At 36.2% G+C, this 20,878-nt stretch overlaps 1 protein-coding gene across 5 annotated transcripts in view; it reads right to left on the reverse strand.

The window, feature by feature from the left end:
* Window positions 1-2,132: 2,132 nt before the first annotated feature.
* LOC121241263 (replication factor C subunit 1-like) overlaps window positions 2,133-20,878 on the reverse strand; it is a 37,573-nt gene continuing 18,827 nt past the window's right edge. For 2 of the 5 annotated variants that reach the window (XM_041138957.1, XM_041138959.1), the window contains exons 16-23: window positions 14,751-14,932; window positions 14,599-14,638; window positions 13,947-14,071; window positions 9,366-9,438; window positions 9,168-9,260; window positions 8,840-9,086; window positions 3,516-3,572; window positions 2,986-3,370 (exon numbers count right to left, since the gene is read on the reverse strand). In XM_041138957.1, coding sequence (XP_040994891.1) covers window positions 3,228-3,370; window positions 3,516-3,572; window positions 8,840-9,086; window positions 9,168-9,260; window positions 9,366-9,438; window positions 13,947-14,071; window positions 14,599-14,638; window positions 14,751-14,932 — 960 coding nt within the window. In that variant the 3' untranslated portion in view covers window positions 2,986-3,227. Of the gene's footprint in view, window positions 2,275-2,985; window positions 3,371-3,515; window positions 3,573-4,366; window positions 4,414-7,725; window positions 7,971-8,839; window positions 9,087-9,167; window positions 9,261-9,365; window positions 9,439-13,946; window positions 14,072-14,598; window positions 14,639-14,750; window positions 14,933-20,878 lie in introns of those variants that run through there. The other 3 variants (XR_005935693.1, XR_005935694.1, XM_041138960.1) reach the window with 3 other exon arrangements.

Here is a 20,878-nt window from a genome sequence, read left to right on the forward strand (position 1 = left end):
GGTGGGAGAAGTGAAGGGGGTCTTGTGGGCTGTTAGAGCTCAATTGACGGAAGTGAAGGAGTATGTGATTAAAGTAGATAAGAGGCTAGACCTGGTCATGTGTTTGGGTGGTGGGTCAAAAATGGATGAGGGAGGGTGGAGGGTCGATCCTACGGGTTTGAAGGCCTCAAGTTCATTGGCCAACGGCACCTCGACACCATCGCAGATAGGGTCGTCGGATGTCGGCATCACTGTTCACACCGGTGTCACTCAGGTCATCGGCAACTTGCCTTCTAACTGCCCTTAGTCACCAAATGCAAATGGGGTTGGTATTCTTTTCTAGGGTTCACTTTCAGTTGAAGATGAGGGGCCTTTCTAGGGTTTTGAGTACTTTGGAAGGAGCAAACGAGTCTCTTTCATAAAATAAAAATGGTGTAACAGAAGGTGGTGCTTCTTATATCTATTCTATGCCTCCTGAGGGAGCAATAGGGTTTGATGAAGTGGCACAAAAAGGGTGGTCAGAGGGTGCGCACCTACAATCAATGTTCTCGTTGATGGAACGGCAACACCTACGCTGGAGGTGAGAAACCTCCAATGGTGACAGCAACAATATAACTGTTGAGGATGTTCAGGATTTGAGTGCAGGGGATGGTGGGGAGGAAATTATGGATTTGTCGATGGTGCCTTGTGAGGAGGAATGCTTAGGGTAGGGATTGTAGTTGGGAGCTGTGTCTAGGGAAAATGTCATTCTCCTAGTATCTCTTCTTCCAATAAACAATGTAACGAGCTCATCTTCAGATTGGGATCTTTCATGTGGTACGCCACATTAGCATGACATGCAAAGCTACTGTAAAGGATTAGTGAAACACTTCAGGTTTCAAGTTATGCAAAGAGAGAGAGGTTTCACTAATCCAGGTTTCAAGTTATGCAAAGAGAGAGAGAGAGAGAGAGAGAGAGAGAGAGAGAGAAGGGGGCACACTAGGACAGTGTCTCTATTAGCCTTTGGTTGGGTTATTTTGTGTCTTTAGAGCAACAAGCAAGAAATTGAAAGAACTAAACATCCTGACTATCATGGTAGGCTTTGACAATTCATGAGAATTTTTATTTGGCAAGTGGTTGCTTCTTACAACATTAATTTCATCAAAGCTACCAAATTTCCTTAACATTGCAATTTCCTCTGCTATCAAATCATTGCACGCACAGAGAGAGAGAGAGAGAGAGAGGGTAGAGATAACTGGCAGTAGAGGTCTGTCGGTACGACTGTGGGGCGGGGCAACTGACGGCAAAGAAGCCATCGAACAATTCTCTATCTCAGGGGCTCGGGTTGGGAAAGGAAATAGGGGTGAGGGGGTCTTTGGGGGGGTGGGGGGTGGGGAGGGGGTCTGGAGTGGGGGACTGAAAAATAAAAAACAAAACTAAGGCTTGTTTGGATAATGAGATGAAATAAAATAATCTATAAATAATAGTGAAATGATTTGTGAATAATAGTGAAATTTTTGAGTTAAGTGTTTTATGGGGTTTTGAGAAATGAGAGAGAAAAAGTTAAATAAAAATATTATAAAATTAAAATATTGTTAGAATATAATTTTTTAATATAATTTTTGTTTTGAAATTTAAAAAAATTGAATTATTTTTTATGTTTTGTATGAAGTTTAATAAAATTGTAATGATTAAGTAATAATTATATAAAAAAGTTAAAAATTTAAAATTAAAAAATGTCTATGTTTATAATGTTTGGATATTCAGATGAAATGGAGGCTCTTGTTATCCAAATTAGGCCTACATGTGGAGCAAGGTTAGTGAAAAAGGGAAAAAAAAAAAAAAAAAAAAAACTAAGTCTTGGTTTGGATAGTGTGAGATGCTTCCATCTCATCTCAATATCTAAACACTTTTCAATTTTAAATATTCAACTTATTTATCTAATCATTACCTAATCATTACGACTTTCTCAAACTTCAAAACAAAACACAAAAAACAATTTAATTTTTTCAAATTCTTAAACAAAAATTATATTAAAAAAATTATATTATAACAGTATCTTAACTTTATAATATTTTTATTTAACTTTTTCTCTATCATTATTTAAAACCCCATTAAACATTTTGACTTAGGGTTGCTCCCCTCTCCTATCCAGTGACCCTTCGATGGATGATTCTAAACCTCTGTTTCCATTCACTTGGATGGTATGGTAGATGACAGAAATCCCTCAAGCGTATGTGCAAAGCATACCCACCCTCTACCTTGATTTCCTTCATGTAGGACCGTAACACTGCGTCTTTCACCTCCTCCATACACCTCCAATGACACGAAACGACTACAAGAGTTCGACTAAAATTAGACTAAAAAGATACGATTTTCACAAATGGTTTTGAGAAATTCCTTTTGGTCTCCCATCACCTGCCACTCAATTCTAAAATAAATGAACTTTGTCAATCGCTTGCTCTTCTTAGTGATTTTGAAAAACCTCTTATCCTCAACGGAAAATAAAAACAACTCAACATCCACCCGAAAACTCCACATCATCCCCCCACACTACTCAGAGAACAAAAATGATAATAGGATGGACAGAAATAGAAACGAGGCGAGGAAGAATTTGATAAGTACTTTGAAAATGAACTGTAAAAGAAGGTTATTCCCAATGAGAAGCGCCGGAAATAGGTTTGTGTTTAATATTAGAGTAATGATACTCATCATCCCATGATGTGACATTAGATAATTGAAAATTATTTATTATGTTTCACTTGTGAACCTATCATAGAATGAACAGAGAATGATGAGAAAAATGATGATTAATAGATTTTTCTCTTAATATTAATATTAATCTTAAAATTTAATTTTAAAGTTCTCTTATGAATCAAATTCAGTCATGCCAATTGCCAACTATTTGTAAGATGTATCCATGCCGATTCACAAATAGGAAGGAATCCACCCACAAATGATCCGAGCCAGGAGGAAGGTAATTCTCCCCTGAACAGGATCTTCTTATCAAGCCCAATGAACGGGTAATTAATCATAATCGCAGTTTTACTCACAAAGACTATTCCATGTGTTTATATCGATGAAAAAAATAGCATTTTTTGAGAATTAAGTAATAGCAGGTAACGCCTTCCAACGCTCACATGAACCCACAAAAACAGTGCAAAGGAGGAAAATCTTTTCAAATTACTACGGCAAAATGAGGTAAACCTACCTACAACGATTATGAACAATGCTAAAAACTTATCCAAGCCTCAAATTTCTTTATTTTCTCATCTCTTTCTCTTGGCACCAGCTCCTGCACCTCGCCCACCTTTCTTCTCTGTAGGTCCGGAACCACCTTTTCCTCTGCCAACTGGTGTTTTCTTAGCACCTGGGTTTCCTGTGCCCTTCAGATCCAATTCTACTTGCACTCCTACAACATGACATAACGCACAGACAGCATAACTAAATAAGAATTCTCATCCATTCAAGAAAACCAATCCAGAATAATTCAAAATGAAATTAGTATTTAGGTGAATACTCCAGACATCAAGTGCAAGTGGGGTACTATTACCAACCTTTGCAATTCAAACTCTGAAGTTCCAACTGCAACTTCTCGCCATTGGCAGTACTGTCTGACATAATCAAAAGGAAAATTAAAGTGTTAACCATTATTCCGTGATCAAGCAAGCAGTTAATATACTAGGAACCAGGAAGAATTATTTCCATAAATAAATAGATGAGACAAAAACATATGGCACATTTTCTTAAATGTCCAGAAAACAGCTTCCTAAATTAATATAGATAAGGGATAACTTCAACTCTTGTCATAAATAAGGAACCTAGAAGAATTCAATCTGCATAAATAAGGAATTTGACAAGAATTTGATCAAATGCAATTTTTTCATATTTCTAGCAAAGAACTAAAACAACGAAAACTGAGCAAAATAAGTTCCATGATTCCAGAGGACAGACGGCATTCAGGAAAATTTTGTGTAGTTTTATGATATGTTTGCTTATACATTAAGAAACAGCCTTAGACAACTTCCTAGGGAACGTTACAGAATTTGATAAGAATTAGCTAAACATTCCATTCAGGCTTCTCGAAAAGAAATCAGAAAATGAAAACTGATAGCATCGATAAGATGATATGGGTGGCTCGCTGGCTTTGGGAAAATTTTTCAGAAAAGGGCTAAAAACTGTTTCTCGAACCCAAGACCAAAAGAGCCCTGAAGGCATCACTTGTTTGCAATAATATGCAACTTGAGAAAGGGGAAAACAATAAGCACCTCAAATGAGTTTTCTTCAGATTCTTGCAACTCCAAGAACAGAAGAAATTGTAGGAGTTCAAAAGCAAACAGGTCCTCAAGTTAGCTTGAGGCATGGACTACCAGTTTGCAAAGAACTCACATTTGCGCTAGGCGCACTTAAGCGCAAGTGCTATTTAGAGCCTAGGCGCAGAGCTCAAGCACTTGCCTGATTGAAGTAAAACGCAGATTTTTAAAGTTAAAAGTATAGTAACAAAAAATCCACAAAATGCAATAACAAAAGGTTTTAAAAACAAGATGATAATATATTTAACCTGTTAACTCAATTTATTAGAGTATTCTGCAATATGAAAACCATGTAATTAACTAATTAAATAAAATTTATGGAATTTTAGTCAAACACCCTTGTGCTATTTGGTAAGGTTTATGATATTGTAACTTTTCTTTTTTGAGAAATAACCCATATAGTTAATTAGAAAGAGTACCCCATGTTAATTTTGTCGTCCATCAAATTTAATCAAAAACACGTGGCAGCCTTACAAATTGTCACATATCAACTTTTAATTTGTTCTCAAATAATTTAATTAATTTTCTAGAAATAATAATAATAAGTAAATTTTTCATATAAAGAAAAACAATTTATCATCGTAAAATATCAAACTTAAAAAAAATGGAATGCACCCACATGGTGGCCAAGCTTTTGCTTAAACATAACATTTTATATAATTCTCTTGTGCTTTACTTAATATCAATATAATACTAGATAGCCACTCAAAAAAAAACCTTATTTGATAGCCATAATCAAATTAAAGTAAATGGCTAAATTAAGTCAAAATATACCAAAAATTCCATGACCAAAAAGCTCAAGAATTGTAGGCATTGACTTCCATGCTAACATAAGCAATTAAATACCAGTCCATCTAGAAAGCCAACTTGGACTATTATATCGAGTTCAAAGCATATACATCACGTATGACAACGTGTGGCACCATGGTACCTAAATAACCTTCAATATCAACTAAATACTTCAGGAATATTTTTTACATCATTTTCTGGGTCTAAAAATGATATTTTAAAATTTTAAAAAATAACAAAAGTGCGCTTTTTGTGCTTTAAGTTCACACAAAAAGCCCCAAAAAGCACGCTTAGAGCTCACTTTTGTAAATGCGCTTCAACCTTGGGGCTTTTGTGCTTATGTGCACCTTTAACAACACTGGCTAAAAAGGTACCTCACATGTCTGGGCTCATACTTCGGATCTTATACCAAAACGGAAGTTTCAGTAGACCATCTAGCAATGATGGTTAAAACGCAAAGCACAAAGCACCAAAAGCAAAGCATAGTTACACTAGAGGACTTAAAGCACACTTAAAGTGCGCTTTTGCATTTTGAGAAAAAAAAAAACCTATAAACATTAGTTCAAGACCCAAAAATGATACAAACAAATATTCTTACGTATTTAGTTCATATTGAAGATGATTTACGAACCATGGAGCCACATGCTGCCATATGTGATGCATATGCTTTGATTGAACCATCCTTCTTGAGCTTTTTTGGTCATTTTGACTGAACCATGTACTATAATTTAATTATGGCTATCAAATATAATAGATATGTAAAGTTAGTAAACCATAAGAGATTTAGGAAAGGTAAATTTGGTCATACACCCCCTATGCTATGGCTCACAAGACGGGCCATAGTAGAGGGGGTGTATAACCTTTTGGTTAAATAGAAAAATAGTCCTTCTGGTTTGCCTCAAAATCAAATTGCTCCCTTGGTTTTTCAAATTGGCCCCTTCATTAAAATCAGTTAGTAAACCGGTAATCCTGCTGACGTGGCATACCACATGAAAGAATATTGAAAAAGAACAAAAAATGTCAAGAAATATTTTAAAACGTAGGCTAAAATTAACAAAAATGCGCGAGAGAGAAAAGCGTCCCTTCCTGGCCCCGACCACCCTGTGGTGACCGCAAACTACTGTGAGAGGGAAGGAAAATCACCATGAGAATATCAAATTTTTTTTATGAAAAAAAAAATAGGTGCAAGTATGGGAGAATTGTTAAGAAAACAAAACAAATCTTCAAATTTGAATAAATAAATAAATTATTATTATTATTTTTATAAAAAATAATAAAAACAAAGAATGCCGAGGCACAGGAAACTTGTTAACAAAACAAAAATATAGAAAGTTGTGCCTTGGGGGCCAGATTGATTCTATGGTCACACCTTCAATCAAAAACTAAGTACATGGTAAGGTTTTTTAACACTTTTTTTTTTTTTTTTTTGTGGGGGTGGGGAGGTATTGCTAAATTTTTTAATTTAACTTTTTTTGATAAGTAATAATTTTATTTAAAGAAATAGGCATAAGCCCAAGTACACAGGTACAAAGGATGTATAGAAAGGAAATACCTACAACTTCCAGAAACAAAAAGAAAACTAACACCATAAAGCTAAAACAGATCAGAAAATTATCCGCCATTACAAAAGCTTTAGCCCAAGAACTCAAAGTACTTGAGAAAAAAACCCTAAGATCTCCCAAAGAACGTTCTCTATCTTCGAATAATTTTTTTTTTTTTTTTTTTTTGGTAAGTAATAAATTTTTTAATTTAACTGCCATGACATGCCAGACAAGTTAGCAATTTACTAACTGATTTCTATCAGAGGGACCGATATGATCAATCCTAAAACTATGAGTAAAAATTTCAATTTAAAGATACGGGCAATTTGATTGAGGCAAACCACATGTACTAATTTTTGTATTTAACCCTTAAATTTATGCAATTAGTTGATTACATGATTTTCAAGTTGCATGATACTCAAAATTTAGTTAATAGGCTAAATATATTATCATCTTTTTAAACCTTTTTTATTCCATTTTATGTTATTAAACATCATCTTTAAAATTATGCACTTTACTTCAATGTGCTTTGTGCCTAGGGTCTAGACAGCGTTCACGCTTATTTGCGCCTAGCACTTTCAACAGCATTGGCCTATAGGGTCTTAAAAGGCATCTCATTTGGGACAAGGTTTTCCCCAGCCTTAGCAAAGCATCTTCTCCTCCCATCTTTAGGGGTGCTACCCACCCTAAATGGGTAGGTAGCACCGGCCCCCGAGCCCCGCCTGGGCAGGGTGGTCATTTTCTACCCCACCCCTGACTCCATAGCAAACCCCCTATCTTTGCCCAGCCAAACCCTGACTCTAAGATCCAACCCCTAAATTTTCAGATCCACAACCTACATCTTCATATTCAAACCCTAAATCGTAGATCAAACTCCAAATACGTAACAAATAATAATAAAAAGAACAGAATGCAAAACCCTCTTACCCACGGCCAAATCCTGGCCATGGGTGCCGTGGGTCTGTGTAGGAGGAGGTGAAGAAGATGAAGAGAAAAGGAGAAAGAGGCAAAGGAGGAAGAAAATAACAGAAGAGAGAAAGAGAGGGGGGGGGGGGGGGGGGGGGGGCAGCTGGAAGTAAAATATGATGTGGAGTGAGAAGTTTGAGGGTTTTTAAGTTATATACCTAGGTGGGCGGGCGGGCAGGTGAAACCGGGGCAGGTAGAATACCCTCCATCACCCTCCAACATATATGTATTTTAAGTACTGATCAGCCCACCTGTCTAGTAGAGTGTGGGCTGAGCAACTATGCCAGGTGGGCTGGGTTATGGGGGCACGCTCAGCACCGCTGGGCCATCTTCCCTACTGTATGTGACACTATTTAACCCTCGTCCACTAGGGATTTTTTCAACCAGCCAAACAAATAGCAAACTACACAAGCAGAAAAGTGAAGGTAAGGGATGCAACTTTATTCCCCCTCATCATTTTACGTTTGTCATCTTTTGTATGCCTTACTACTCTTCGTTTCCTTTCTTTCCTTTTCCCTTTTGGAGGGTGTGCAGGGAGAATGAAATATAAACACACTAGATAAGAATGACTGCTACTCAAAGATCTAGAGCTTACTGTTATTTATAAGATGAGAAGACCGCTACATAAATAACTCAGACAGAGACCCTTAGAATAAAAAATTGTGCAACATCAATCAGTTTTTCCCCTTTTTGCCTCTAGTTGGGGGTGGTTGAGATGAATTAAGTTGAATCTTGATTTTTCCAACACTTTAGTGCTTGAAAATAAGTTTTTTTTTTTTTTTTTTTCCGGATAAGTATAGAGTGAACTCTATTGACTTACCTCAAAGTAGTGTTTGTAATCCAAAAGAAACATAAAAATGAAAAGAAAAAGAAAGTATCAATTTTATCGGTCTTTAAATCTAGGTGTATTTATTTTTTCCTCTTTTCCTTTTCTCTCTCTTCCTGGAACCCAAGAGCTGCCAATCATACTTTCCTCTTTTCTTTTTGTCAAAGCATGTGGCACATTTTAATTGGGAATATCTATATAGAGCGAACTCTATCGGCTTACCTTAAAGTAGTGTTTGAAATCCAAAAGGAACACAAAAACAAAAAGAAAAAGAAAGTATCAATTTTATCGGTCTTTAAATCTAGCTGTATTTGTTTTTTTCTCTTTTCCTTTTCTTTTTCTTCCTGAAACCCAAGAGCTGCCAATCATACTTCCCTCTTTTCTTTTTGTCAAAGCATGTGGCACGTTATAATTCAAAGGGATGTCATATAAGTGAGGAAGCTTACCTAAATCCTCTGTATCCGAAGAGTTTTCTTCTTCATTTTCTGCCAATGAGTCAACATTGGCATCAGAAAACCCATCATCAGATGGCTCTAGCATTGCTGCGATTCGCTTTTTAGGAGCCTTTCTCATTCCAGGAAGCATAACTAAATCAGCAGCTCGTACCATTCTCGACTTGCTTCCTTCTTTGTAAGCCTTGGTGAGAGCGGCTTTCACAGCAGGCTGTATACCATCCAGTGGATTTGGATGTCCCTGATGCATAAAGATAATCATGAAATAATACTGTTATAGCAGTTATGATAATCATGGTGCAAGCAAAGCAGGTAGGGGTACCCGAAATTTTGATAGCTCCACAATAGTATCAAAATCCTCCTGGGTTATTGAGTAAATATTCATAAACTCAACAACCTTTTGAACGGCTTCATCCTGGTCATCATTTCACATTGAATGGATGTACGCTCAACAAATATTCCATTTTAACTTCACCAACATTTTGTAAATTAAATATAGTAGAGAAATAGTACTTCCAACCTTATGGAGCACTCGCAGTGGCTCAGTCAACTGTTTAAGAAGAAGAGTCAGGTATTCTACTCGTAGGTTTTCCCTGTATCATTTAGCACAAAGGGACAATTAGACAGCTAGCAATGGGAGAAAATGAGATTTACAAGCATAAACAACCACCACAAAGACGAATAATACAAACTTCACATTGAAACAGAGAAGGGTCAGGGGCATGGAGAAAAAAATATAATAAATCTTCTCTTATGTTAAATACTTTTTTACCAGTAATGATCATTTCATATAAAAACGCTAAAAGGTGCATTCCACTTACAATGAGATATGTACAAGAAAATCATCTAACTTGAAATAGAAAGAGAGAGATACAAGATAACCATTAAGAGTAAGCCCATTAAAGTTCATGTATGTTGTCCAGTGGAGTGTTCAAAAAGAAAGACTTGAGCTCCTCTATTGTCTCATCCTCAAAATTTCTATCATTCATTTCCCTTTAAATACACTATATGAGACATGTAAGAATTTTCCACTGTGAGATTTGTGGACTACACCTAATACTCTGCACGAATGACACAAACCAAACCAACCCGACTGAAGAAAATCATTTCAAAGTACTAGCACCCTGGAAACGCAGTCGAAGATGGTCAACATACTTCCCACAAAAAGTTGTCTCCAAAAGGTCAGCCACTGAATCGTTCTTAAGTCTTAACTGAAGCCACCCAATAGACCTTCAGGCAAGCTTCTTTGAGAGCCCTGCTACCACATCACCGATCATGCTAGATTTTGCTCCTAGCACCATTTTGCACTTCAAATGTAGTATGATTAGAAACCTTCTCCCACCCTTTTCTTATATTATTCCATAATTCCATCACATATGGTCCTAACCTCATTAGAACAACACCCACCACGCAAACATCCCTAGTTAGCATCTACAATCATTCTCCACAAGGCCTCTTTCTCATTCTGATAGTGCCAAAGCCACTTCCCCAAGAGTGCACAATTAAATAAAATCAAGTTCCAAACTTCTAATCCACCCTTGGGGATCGGGGAACATACTTTGGCTCAACTTACTATGTGAAATTTTCAACTCTTCTCCTAATCTAAACCCCAAAGGAAGTCCCCTACAACTTTTCCAGGCATTTAGCAACACCAAAGGCAGATTGGAGAGAGTAGTCTTCAGTTAGTAAAGTACACGTCAAGTCAAATGAATTAGATATCCTTGTACTAAGACAAGAAAGTGATTTCTGAACCCTATGGAATCTACTTCAAGTTTGAATCTAACTAACAGGAGATGGAACACTTTAGATATTAACTAGATAACTTGAGTAATATTTAAGCTTCCAAGTTGAAGAAAGCACTACAATAATTTTTACATTTGAAATTTTGTATAGAACAATAACTTCTTGAGCAGTAGCAAATTGTATGGAGAATGCCTCGGGTTGAAGCCAAACAGCATTATAAAGTGCCTACATATTTTGTACGGTTAGCATTCACTCTGAAAAATACACCAATGGCAACTTCTTTATGTGAACTGAGAAAACAGGAATTTGGTACTTCATTGTATGATTGCTAACAACCTTTAGTCCATTGGCTTAACATAATTTGGGGTCAAATGGGTAATTGATTTGTACTTTTGTTTGAAAGAAAGGTAATTGATTTGAACTTGCAAATTCTCATTTCTATGGGCATAGTAGTGCTCCAATGCATTTGGCTTCACATAATTTGCAGAACTCATCGACTGTATTTGATAGTTTACAGGATTTCACCACCATTTCAACTTTATGTTTTCCTGTATGCTCTGGTTCTCCTCTTATTAATATAATTCTCTTACTAATCAAAACTAAAACAAGAATCTTACAGCCATTCTAACCTCAAACAAGTATAAAATTCCGAAGTTTGTTTTCCTCAATCCATCTCCTCAGTAACTAAGCAGTATAGCAAGGAAACAAATGTGTTCCAATTCATAATGAGGTAAGTGGCCCTATGGGGCGGGCCTTTGGAAGTTTATAAGGAGAGGGGATATATATTTTAGATATATTAGATATACCCATTTTGAGGTGGGTGATGAGCCTATAATTAAATTTTGGCAAGATATATGGTGTGGTGTTTGGGTGCTCAAGGAAGTTTACTTAGAAATCTTCGGTATAGCGAGAATGCAAGAAGCCTCGATTGCGGACCTTGTAGACCTATCCAATGGTGTCCTCCAATGGAAAATTAAATTCTCAAGAGATGCTCAAGATTGGGAAGCTGACGACTTCTTGGCATTCTACTATCTAGTGTATTATATTCAAATGAGGGGGGAAAGTTAAAGACAAGATTTCTTGGCATCCTACTAAGAAAGGTAAGTGCACCATGACTTATTTTACCAATCTCTTTCTACACATAATGCAAGTCCATTCCAGTGGAAGAGTGAAAGACTAAGCTGTATTTGGATGTTGAGCTGAATTGAGATTAGTTGAGTTTTTTATGATTAGTAGTGAGTTAAGATGATGGAGTAAGTTTTGTGGGGCCCACTTAAGATGAGTTTAAACATGTTTGGATGTCAAAATGAGTTTAGATATATTTATGAGAATTTGAAAAAAGTTGTGGGTCCCACATGTAAAGAGGTTTTGAGTTGAGATGAGTTTAGTGATTTGAGAGTTGGGTATATGGATGTTAGACTCAGCTTAAAATTAGATTGAACTGAATTGATCTCAGTACAGTCCAACAACCAAACAAGGCCTAAGGATCCTCTAAAGGAAAAATTCTTCATATGGACAGCTTCCTTTGGGGAAGATCCTCACCTTAGATAACTCAAGGAAACGTCAGATTATCGCCATGGATTGGTGTTGTATGTGCAAAAAGAGTTTGGGGGGCAGGTATGTTAGTCATCTACTACCTTATTGTGAGATTGTCATGACCTTGTGTAGGGCTGAGTAAAAATCCGACTCCACTCCAGCTCCAACAAAATGGAGTTGGAGTCGGATTTTTTTTTTTTTTTTAATTTTTCAATCGAAGTCGGAGGTTTCACTAGACCGACTCCGACTCCAATCTGATCCGACTCAAATTTTATGCTCCGACTCCGACTCTGAATCCGACTTCGATATTATATATAGGTTATAAAAATATGTATTTATCTTTATATTTATCATATATACTAGTATAGGTATATAGTTATATAACTAGAATTTATATAGTTAAATTTAATAATATATTAGTATGAGCTAAATATTATAAAATAATATACTTATACTATAATATAAATAGACTAATTATAGTTTAATATATGTAAACATCATAGTATTACTACCATACATAATCAAGTATAAAAGTTAGACACTTAGTATTTAAATAAATCTAATATAAGTTAATAACACATGTATTAATTTACTAAAGTATAATAACATGTAATTAGACACTAGAAAATCTAGTATATAATTAAGTTAGAAATAAGACATTAGTATAATAACATGTAAAACTAATATATAATAACATATAATTAGACGCTATAGTATAAGTCTTGTATAGAAATAACTAATAAGTCTGGTATAATAAGTTAATAACACAGAATACTAATTTACTAAAGTATAATAACATGTAATTAGACACTAAAAATAATATGTAATACTATAGTATGATATCATGTAATTAGACATTATAGTACAAGTCTAGTATAAAAATAAGTTAGATATTAGTATAGAAGTAATTAGCAGTGAATGATTTAGTTTTAGTTTTAGTTTTTAATTTTTGGAAAAATTGAAATTTGAAAGCCCACAAAATATTCTTTTTTAAAATGGGCTAAATATGAAGCTAAATCAAAAGCCCAAAGCTGAAAGCCCAAATCCAACTTCACTCCAACAAGTCAGAGTCAGATTGGAGTCTACATGAGTTGGAGTCAGAGTCGGAATTCGGATTTGAACTCTGACAAAGTCAGATTTAGGGGAATTTGACTCCGACTAAGTCGGTGCTCACCCCTAACCTTGTGGAATGAAATCTTTGCTAGAATGAGACTAGCTTGGGTGATGCCAAGAAGAGTGATCAATCTTCTAGCTTCTTTAAGAGGCCTTCAAGGCAATTTACAGATTGCAACAATCTGGAAAATGATTCCGATATGCCTGTGGTGGTGCATATAGAGGGAGAGGGATTATAGAAACTTCGAAGATTCTGAGCAGTCAATGGATGAGCTTAAAACTTTCTTTTTTAATACTTTTTTCCATTGAACCTTTATAATAGATTTTAGTGGTATGAACTTACATGAATTTCTTGTATCACTAAATCATCAAGCATAGGTGATGCTCTTGTATATGTCCCTTGTACTTGGGCTATTGCCTACTTATTATCATTAAAACTTTGTTTGCCGATAAAAAACAATATCATTGAAAAACCCAAATGTCTATGCATGTGCTTGTGTACATCATCATAAAGCCTTGCTCTGTAGACAATGATGGGGCAGCAATTAATTGCTATGTCAGTCCCCATTCTTATAAAATAACAAATACTAGGAAAGCCTCAAGAATAAGATGCAAGTATGGTGCAGGTGCTTTTATAGGAAAGTATCAGAAAACACTTCTGGACCAATATTATAATAAGCAGCAGTTGAAATATGGAATGTAGATTCACCTCCCCGAACTAGATTCACGAGAAGCAAGAAGATGAACGTGCAAATCCTCTAAAAGCCTCCGGTTTTTGCCCACTGTTGAATTCTTTCCCAGCCACCCCCCAAATCTGTTGAAATTCCTCTCGCCCTGCAGACATGATTCCATCTTGAGATATCAAGCAAGACCAAAGACTCAAAAACCAAATAGGGTATGTTCACTAAAGAATGTATGTATGAGGAGAAAATTAAGAGCAAAATGCTGATTCCTATGTGTAGTATCAGCAGCAAGCACCAGGACTTCATTCATCCTGATCGAGCGCACATAAAAGCAACTCAACGAAATCTAGTAAACTCAAGTTGTTCCTTGCACACAGCAATGACTAACACCAATGCTATATTTTTTTTTTTTATGTCAAGGAACCTCTCCAAGGCAGGGACCTTCGGACCCACCCCTGCAGAGTAAACCCCAGTCCCGTGCACCGCACCCTCGGAAGTTTCCCTACACGGAACTAGTTAAATCGCTGGCTTTTCACCAGGGGGTGTGACCCCTAGAAATTGTTTGCACCCAAGGGGATTTGAACCTTGGACCTGGGGGGAGCATACCCCCAAGCCCAACCAATGCTATATATAATACCGAACCAATCATATTACTCGCTTCAAATAGATGTTGCTTACCAATTCCAGTGTTTCCCTCTGTCCATGCAACAACGCGGCACTGATCATGAATAACAATGAAAAAATAAATAATTGACACCAATTAAAAATTGCAAAATGGTGACCAAGCATCAAAATCTTGTAATTGCAAGAGCCGAATTATGGGCACGCACGGAATTATAGATGATGCAAGGGAACCACTTTGAGACAGCTGCCATTGTCGATATCGTCGAATCTGTACATTGATTATATCCCCATCACCAATAGACTCGGCAGCACGGGCAATCATGTTCATTCGTTTGATTCCATTGTCATCCTTACCAACCGAACTTGGCCTATAATTGATATAATTTTCCTGTCACATCAAGGAGAAGTAGTTGAGGTTTTACATCCCATTTCATTCATAAGGTCTAAGCATCAGACAGATGAACAAGGACAAATATAATCATAAACAGAAACAAGAATAGGGTAAAAAAAAAAAAAAAAGATGAAGGGAAACATAAAGTTGGGAAAAAAATACAAATTCAATTCATATAAAGAGGATGCATAAACATTTGTTATATATATATATATATATATATATATATATATAAGCCTGCGAAGGAGAATATGAACCAAATGAATGAAGATTGACATCCAGCATGGGTGAAAGCGCTTGGCACACTTAAGCGCAACTGCTGTCTAGAAACTAGGTGTAAGCGCACCCCTGATTGAAGTAAAGCACACATCTTTAAAAATGATGGCCAATAACAAAAATTTCATAAAACACAATAAAAAAAAAATGTGTAAAAATCAAGATGGCAATATATTTAGCCTATTAGCTCACTTTATTAGATTATTATGCAACATGAATCAAGTAAACAACTAATTACCTAGATTAACAACTTAATATACATATTTATGCCAGTTGATAGCAATTATCAAATTAAAGTACATGGTTGAATCAAAATATACAAAAAAGGCCATGACCGACAAAGCCCAAAAATTGTAGAAATTGACTTCAATGCTAATATAAGCAATCGCTTATCAATTCATCTAGAAAGCCATAGCCCAAAATTGCTTAATCAGGTTTTTCCCTTGTATGTGTCCTGTGTACTTGGGCATTGCCTAGATTTCTATTAATAAAATTCTTACGAATATATATATAAAAAAATAAATAAATAAAAAATAAAAGAAAGAAAAACACGATTGGGTTCAAAGCATATACATTACAAATGTGAACATGTGGCGATATTTACTAAATACTTAAGAATATTTGGTTAGATCATTTTTTGGTCTTGGACTAATATTTATAATTTTATAAAAATTACAAAGCACACTTTTCTAAGCTTTAAGCTCACACAAAGAGCTCTAAAAAGTGCGGTTTTGTAAATATGCTTAGACAAAAAGCATTGCAGCCTTGGCGCTCTGCGCGTAAGCATGCTTTTACCAACACTACTGCCAATGGTACATTAAGACCCTAAGTATAAATAAATGGGAAGAAATTGGTAGAAAAACAAGAGTCTAGGAACCTTAGACATATATGACAGTTAAATGGATTTGAAAAGCAGGAAAGGGAGGGAGTAGAGGGGTCATTTTAAGAGTAAACTAGCATGTTAGGGCGAGAACTTGAAAGCAGGATAGAATTGCATGTAAACCAAGCATTTCTTTTTGTTCTATTTATTAGAGGAGTTTCCATATCCACCTTGGTTGTTTCTTACCCAATCAGGACATAACCTTAAAAAATAAATAAAAAGAATAACAAGGGCACACCGAGCATTTCTTGGTGTTCTATTTGCCGATTTTATTTCTTGTAGACTTAACAAGGCATGCTTCCTCAGGTATTGTTTTGACAACTTTATTTCTTGAAGGCTTGAACATGACTCTTGAATCAAGAGCATATAATCTGTCAAAAAACTAGAAAAATTATATTTCCATGCAAAGTTTTTTAAATGAATTATTTCCTGCAAACATTCCTCAAAAATGGTTTCCACCCAAAAATTCCCTATAGATTTTAGCTCAAATGTACAATAACCAAGTTGAGCTACTAACATCGTGACAGCTGAACAGGCTACAATTCATGTTAGCTGTAGAAGCAATGGCGGAACCAGAAACTTTCTGAACGAAGGGGAGGGGGGGGTGGGGGCAATTTTTCTTAACGCATGACACGCCTATGTAAAACAAAAAGAGACACATCTTAATCTTAATTTCATGTAAAAACATAAAAACGTAACTATATATAAAAATTAGATCTCAATAATTTGCTATATATATGCAGAGGTAAAATTCTAAAAATACAACTTAACATTTGTTTCAGATTTCTGACAACAATGTTTTATGGATATATATTCATCCATTATTACTTTTGCAATGAAATATGTAGAATTTTTTTTTTCTTCATAAACACTATCAAGTGATCTTTTTAGAAGCCTATCTTTCATTCTAGTATGTAAGCTAGTTTATTAAGTTTAATGTAAAATCTAGATATTAATTTGGTGTCACATTAAGCATATAATACTACAATTGAGATCTTAAATAAATATTTTCTTGCTCGATGAAGTCTAGAGGATAAAACTTCCCAATTATTTTCCTATAGATCATCAAACTTAAATAATTTTCTTGAATTTATTTCACTTTCGGTTCCATATTAAGAAGCCTAATATTGTATAATAAAAGATTTTGAGATACAGATTAGTAATTTTATTATTTCTCATAAACCTAAAAGCGCTGAATCAGGATCTGGAGCAATGGAATGAACAAGTTTTTGGCAATGTGATGCAATAGAAGCGCTCCCTTTTGGAGGAGCTATAGGGGCTGGAGAGAGAGGAGAAGGCAATAACTCTCTCTGAATCTAAGAGAACCCGCAAGAGCCAGGTAGCCACAGAACTTGAAAGAGTAACATCTGCAAGAGGAGAGATCTCTTGGCGACAAAAATCAAGGGCACTATGGCTCCAAGTGGGAGATAAGGGCACGAAGTTCTTCCATAGGGTGGCTAATTCTCATCGGAAAAATAACGCTATCAATATGCTGATGGTGCAATGTCCTCGGATCAATTAGTCATCAAGAATCACATTGAGCAATATTACCAACACCTCCTATCTAAACAACACACTTGGCGGCCGAAAGTGGATGGTTTGACTTTCCCAGCATTAGATCAATAGTGCACAAGGTGGCTAGAGAGGCCTTTTGAGGAGGAAGAAGGGGGTAAAGTAATCTGTGGCATGGCTAGTGACAAGGCTCCAGGCCCTAACGGTTTTACCATGGGTTTCTTCCAAACTTGTTGTGAAGTGATCAAGGGAGACTTTATTCTGATATTTCAAGATTTTCATACTAATGCCAGCTTTGAAAAAAGCCTTAATGCTACTTTCCTAGCACTCATTCCCAAAAAGATGGGGTTTGTCGATGTTAGAGACTATCGCTCCATTAGCCTTGTATATGGGGTTTACAAGATCCTCTCTAGAGTGTTAGCGAGTCGATTGAGTACGGTGATGGAAAAGGTAATTTCGAAGCAGCAAAACGCCTTTGTCAAAGATAGACAAATCCTAAATTCAGTCTTAATTGCAAATGAAGTTTTGGATGGACGAATTAAATCTAGAGAACCCGTGTTACTTTGCAAATTAGACATGGAGAAAGCCTATGATCACGTCAACTAGAAGTTCTTACTTTATTTACTTGCAAGATGTGGCTTTGGGGAGAAATGGAAGAAATTGGTAGAGTTTTACATCTCTACAGTTCGATTCTCTATCTTGGTGAATTGCTCTCCAGCGGGTTTCTTTGACTCCTCCCGTGGTTTGAGATAGGGAAACCTGCTCTCTCCTTTACTTTTTTTTTTTCGTCATGGAAGCTCTTAGTAAGATGATTGTGGGCCTTGTGGAAGGTGGCTTTCTCTATGGTTTTTCGGTAGGGAATGCAGATTATCATTCCGTGGGTATTTCTCACCTGCTTTTTGCTAACGATACTTTTATCTTCAGTGGAGCAAATGTCAGGCATATCCAATCTTTGAGGGCTCTACTTCATAGCTTTGAAGCTATCTCGGACTTGAGAGTTAGGGCTTGTTTGGAAATAGATCTTTATCCAAAATTATCATCTCATCTTATCCCATTTTATTCCCAAATATAATTCAAATACAAAATTTTCAAACTAATCATTACAACTTTTTCAAACTAATCATTACAACTTTCACAAACTTTCAAACAAAAAATAAAAAAATAATACAACTTTTTCAAATCCCCAAACATAAAAAATGTTATAAAACTATATTCTAACAATATTTTAACTTTATAATATTTTTTATTCAACTTTTTCTCTCTCCTTTCCCAAAACCCAAAAAATACTCAACTCAAACTATCTCACTACTATTCACAAAATTCTCATCTCATCTCATCTCATCTCACTCCCCAAACAAGCCCTTATCTCCCAAAGTCTAAATTGGTGCCGAAGGGGGATGTCCCTGACCCGGAGAATTCAGCTTCTCTATTGGGATGTAAGGTATAACTTTTACCCTTGAAGTATTTTGGCTTACCATTGGGTGCTACCTTTAAATCGGAGAGGATTTGGAATGGCATGGCTGAAAAGATGAAGCATAGATTGGCTTCTTGAAAGAGGTTTATTTTGGCAAGCTCACTCTGATTAAAAGCACTCTTTCTAACTTACCCACCTATTTTCTATCCTTGCTCCCGCTCATCGCAAAGGTTGCTAACCGTATAGAGAAGCTACAACAGGACCTTTTGTGGAGTGGATTGGGGGATGAGTTCAAATTTCACTTGGTCCCTTATATGTACCCTAATTTTTGGGGGTGGTTTGTTGATTCGTAACTTGATGAAATTCAACCAAGTCCTGTTGGGGTAAATGGTTGTGGAGGTCACAAAACGAAAGGGGGGCTCTATGGAAGTCCGTTATAGATTCACAGTTTGGGGAGTCTTGGGGAGGATGGTGCTCAAATGAGGTACGTGGCACATGTGGGGTGGTTTGTGGAAATACGTTAGAAGACACTGGGAGATCTTCCAAAGACATGAAGATATTGTGGTGGGTGACGGCTCTCATGTCAGATTTTGGTATGACAAATGGTGGGGTGAACGTAGCCTCCAAGACACCTTCCCTGCCATTTTTGAGATCGCACGAGAAAATGATGTAGCGATAGTTTATCTCTTGGTCTTTTCTAGTGTCTCCCCTTAATGGAATGTAGAATTCATAAGGGTAGCCCAAGGCTGGGAGATGGAGACTACCACAGAGTTCTAGGAGGCATTGTATTCTGTAAGCATGACAAAGGGCACCACAAAAAAGATGAGCTGGAGCTCCTCCAAGAAAGATAAATTCAAGGTCAGATCGTATGGACAGCATCTCTGGACAAGATCCTCACCATAGATAATTTAAGGAAAAGTTGGGTAATGGTGTTGGACTGGTGTTGTATATGTAAGAAGAATGGTGAATCAATAGATCATTTTTTTTACACTGCGAAGTGGTCAGGACCATGTGGGATGATTTTTTCGCGAGAATTGGACTGCTATGGGTCATGCCTTTATATTGGTGGATTTCCATGCAAGAAAGGCCTTCGAGGCAACTCACAAGTGGCCGCAATCTGGAAAATACTTCCTATATGCATGTATTGGTGCATTTGGCAAGAGAGAAATGAGAGGCTTCGAAGATCGTGAGAGAACAACGGATGAGCTTAAAGCTTTCTTTTTTAAAACTTTGTTCTTATGAGCGGGGGCTATTGTTTGTAATGGACTAAATGTCCATGAGCTTCTCCTTTCAATTGTAAAATCTAATTAGGTTATTCTCATGTATACTCCCTGACTTGGGCGTTTACTTCTATGAATAAAATTGCTTGATTATCTATCAAAAATTATACAAAATGGATGATATATAAAAATTATACAAAATTTTGGGGCTATAGGAAAAAAAAAATTGGAAAGGCATTTATATATATATATATATAGAAATTTTAGAAAACTTGGAGAGCATATGGGAATTATAATTTTTTTTTTTTTTTTGGGGGGGGGGGGGGGGGGGGGGGGGCATTTCCTATATATATATATATATAGAATTATGAAAAAAATTTAGTAGGAATTTTGAATTTTAAAATGCAATAATTTTTTTATAGGTAATTTTACTGTAATAAATTTCAAATTACAAAAGGCAAATAACCCCAAGGGGTTGGCCCAAGTAGTGAGGGTCTTGGTCTTGGGGTATCACTCCCTTCAAGGTCCAAGGTTCAACACTTTATAGGTGCAAACAATCCTTTGGAGCCACACCCTAAAAAGCTAGAGATTTAACTAGTTCCGTGTAGGGAAACTTCCGTGGGTGCGGTACAGGGGACCCG

Source organism: Juglans microcarpa x Juglans regia, chromosome 7S, assembly GCF_004785595.1.
Source record: "Juglans microcarpa x Juglans regia isolate MS1-56 chromosome 7S, Jm3101_v1.0, whole genome shotgun sequence".
In the NCBI taxonomy this organism is placed as follows: Eukaryota; Viridiplantae; Streptophyta; class Magnoliopsida; order Fagales; family Juglandaceae; genus Juglans; species Juglans microcarpa x Juglans regia.